The 2,500-nt window shown below is 31.8% G+C and overlaps 2 protein-coding genes across 3 annotated transcripts in view; one reads left to right on the forward strand and one right to left on the reverse strand.

Moving 5' to 3' along the window:
- The window catches only part of LOC122249999 (battenin), a 31,710-nt gene extending 30,938 nt beyond the window's left edge, over positions 1-772 (forward strand). Inside the window, exon 12 of the mRNA XM_043011243.2 lies at positions 70-772. Within this exon, the coding sequence (XP_042867177.2) occupies positions 70-201 (132 nt within the window). The 3' untranslated portion in view covers positions 202-772. The remainder of the gene's footprint in view (positions 1-69) is intronic.
- A 1,151-nt stretch (positions 773-1,923) lies between these two features.
- Srp54 (splicing regulatory protein 54) overlaps positions 1,924-2,500 on the reverse strand; it is a 15,054-nt gene continuing 14,477 nt past the window's right edge. For both annotated transcript variants that reach the window (XM_086537405.1, XM_043011242.2), the window contains one exon: positions 1,924-2,500. This exon is cut by the window's right edge and continues 112 nt beyond it. In XM_086537405.1, the coding sequence (XP_086393531.1) occupies positions 2,475-2,500 (26 nt within the window). In that variant the 3' untranslated portion in view covers positions 1,924-2,474.

Consider the following 2,500-nt stretch of genomic DNA (forward strand, 5'->3'; position numbering starts at 1 on the left):
TCTATTACTTGGCAAACATAATTATCCTTATATACCCTTTTCCTTATTTTTGCCATCATTATTTTTCAGACAACTGAGAAGGAACAAGAGTTTTGTCTTGGCGTCTTTCCTGTGTCACTGTTTCTACCTGCAGTACTTGCTGGCCTTGCTTCTCTTCCCATTCATAACTATCTGTGTGAGAATCACTTGTATAGTCAGTAGATGACTGGGTATAAATGAAAAGTAAGAGGAAAAGAACAACAATGTATTTCTTTTGTTTGCAAAAATCCTCTTGCCTGACGTAAAATCAAATATATATCATATTAAATGTATTAGTGACATTATTGTATCATCCTATTCCTATCCATGTGTCTTTGTGGCTTGCCTTTGGAATTGAACATCTGTGATTTTGTAAATACTTTTTAAGCACATGTTTAATGATCTTACTGTAGATTTAATGTTTATACTAGATTAATTATATCTCTTTACACATATTTCCTAGATTTTTTTTTTGTACCAATAACATCATTCAGCATCTGACATTTCTAATGATTTAATTGTGAATATATTATATTTTATAATTCATGAACAACTGTACAAAATATCAAGTACAAAACATTCTTTACTTTTTTAGAGTTAAGATACCTTTTCACTTGGAATTACAATTTGTAAAAAAAAAAAAAAAAAATGGTGTGATGTGAATGTGTGATACATATAATTTTGTCTCATGCATTTTGTTTTCCAGTTAAATATTTTGATGTTACAAGTCTTGACGGACTATAAATTTACATATGCTAAACTAAATAAATATTAAGGTTATACAATTACCTAAACTTATAGCCAATGAGATATATGGCTAGCATTATGCTTTCTGGCTCAAAAAAAGTGTATAATTTCATTTCAATTGTCCTTTTCTGTATGGACAAGAAATGAAATATTATCAACATGTCTTTATCAGTGAAAATGTATGCAAACTATTTTTGCAATTAAATACAGATACGAGGATGCTTCCTTGTTTTTCCTTACTATCTTTACCTATAATTCACTTTTATATACTTAGAGGTTACTTCTGAAGATTATATATTTGGCAGTCCATGTTCTTTTTTAATGTTACTGATTTAAATATATTAAGTATGGACTTTTCTTTATTACAGTTGATACTTTTAAATAGCTGAAGATACCTTACACTGAAATAATGAAGGCAAATATAATAACAAGAACAAGTAAATGTGTGTGTAGGACTCTTGACTTTTTCTTATCAAAAAAGAGAGAAAGAGAGAAAGAATAATGTATATCTATCTATACAATATTTGAAAAAAAACAAGAAGCCAGAGGAACATATTTTGGGTCATTCTCAATTTAGCTGTCTAGTGCAATAACTATTTCCTTGATAATTTTTGTGCTATGAATAATTGAAAGTCCCATAGTTTAAAACATGAATCTTAACCCAATTCCGACAGGCCAGGCGATAAGTGGAAACCCCCTACGCCGGGCCTATGCAATATTGCATCGGGAACGTCACACTGGTGTGTCGCCCCGTCGTCAGGCATTTAGCCGTGTCACACGGGTGTAACGCACCGTCATCATAGGGTTAATAAAAAGTGTGTCATTTGATAGATGTGCAACTCTTACACTTAGAAAAAATTATAACTGATCTGATCTCGCTCAACCTCAAGCCAAAAAGATATTTCTCCAAAGTATAATTTTCCAGCAAAAGCTAATTTTTCCTTGCTGTGCATCAGAGTGCCATGGCCATGTCAATAATGAAAGCCTACAGTTATGTATATGCTTCAGTCATTACTTCCTGAAATTATTAAGGGGTAAACAGTACACTTTAAATTCTTTACCATATAGTTACAAGTTCTGAAAAATAAAGCTCAAAGTTTTAAAATAAGTTGAGAGCTTTTGTTATTGCGGATGAATTGGGGGACTAAAATAATTATCTAAAACACTTACTGTTTATTCTTCAATTAATTTCTACATATTTTGTTTTAAAATCTAAATACTGAAAGTCAGACAAATGAAATAAAAAGCAATGCAGCCAGTTGCTTGTCCTGATTGAATAATTCACTGAAGCACAAATACCATTTTTGAAAAGAAAAAGAAAAAAGAAATAACAGGATAAAGAAAAAAAGAAAAGTGAAAAGAGGAAAAAAAAAAAAAAAAAAAAAAAAAAATGAAATAAGGCAAACCATATTCTCTTCTTTTAAGATACTGAAATATTGCAATTAACTCTTTACTCGGAAGTGATAACGAGTAGTTTAAACCAAACTCTATACCTTCAAGCAAAGAGATTAGGACTCATCCAATTCCTTAGTATAGACTACGCTTACACTAATTATCTCCTTAAAAAGGGGAAACTCCAGGAAGAAGAAGAAATAAGAAGAGTGAGTGTTCACACAGCTGATCTCCTTCCCCCTATTCTCCACCCACTAGCTCCTCCACGTCCTACTTCAATCAGCGTAGGAATTTGAGCCAGCCCTCCTCCCTTCTGTTCAGGGGGAATTGGAGATGTCCATGT

This window comes from Penaeus japonicus, unplaced genomic scaffold (genome assembly GCF_977035675.1).
Source record: "Penaeus japonicus unplaced genomic scaffold, GWHDUDI00000001_assembly GWHDUDI00000005, whole genome shotgun sequence".
In the NCBI taxonomy this organism is placed as follows: Eukaryota; Metazoa; Arthropoda; class Malacostraca; order Decapoda; family Penaeidae; genus Penaeus; species Penaeus japonicus.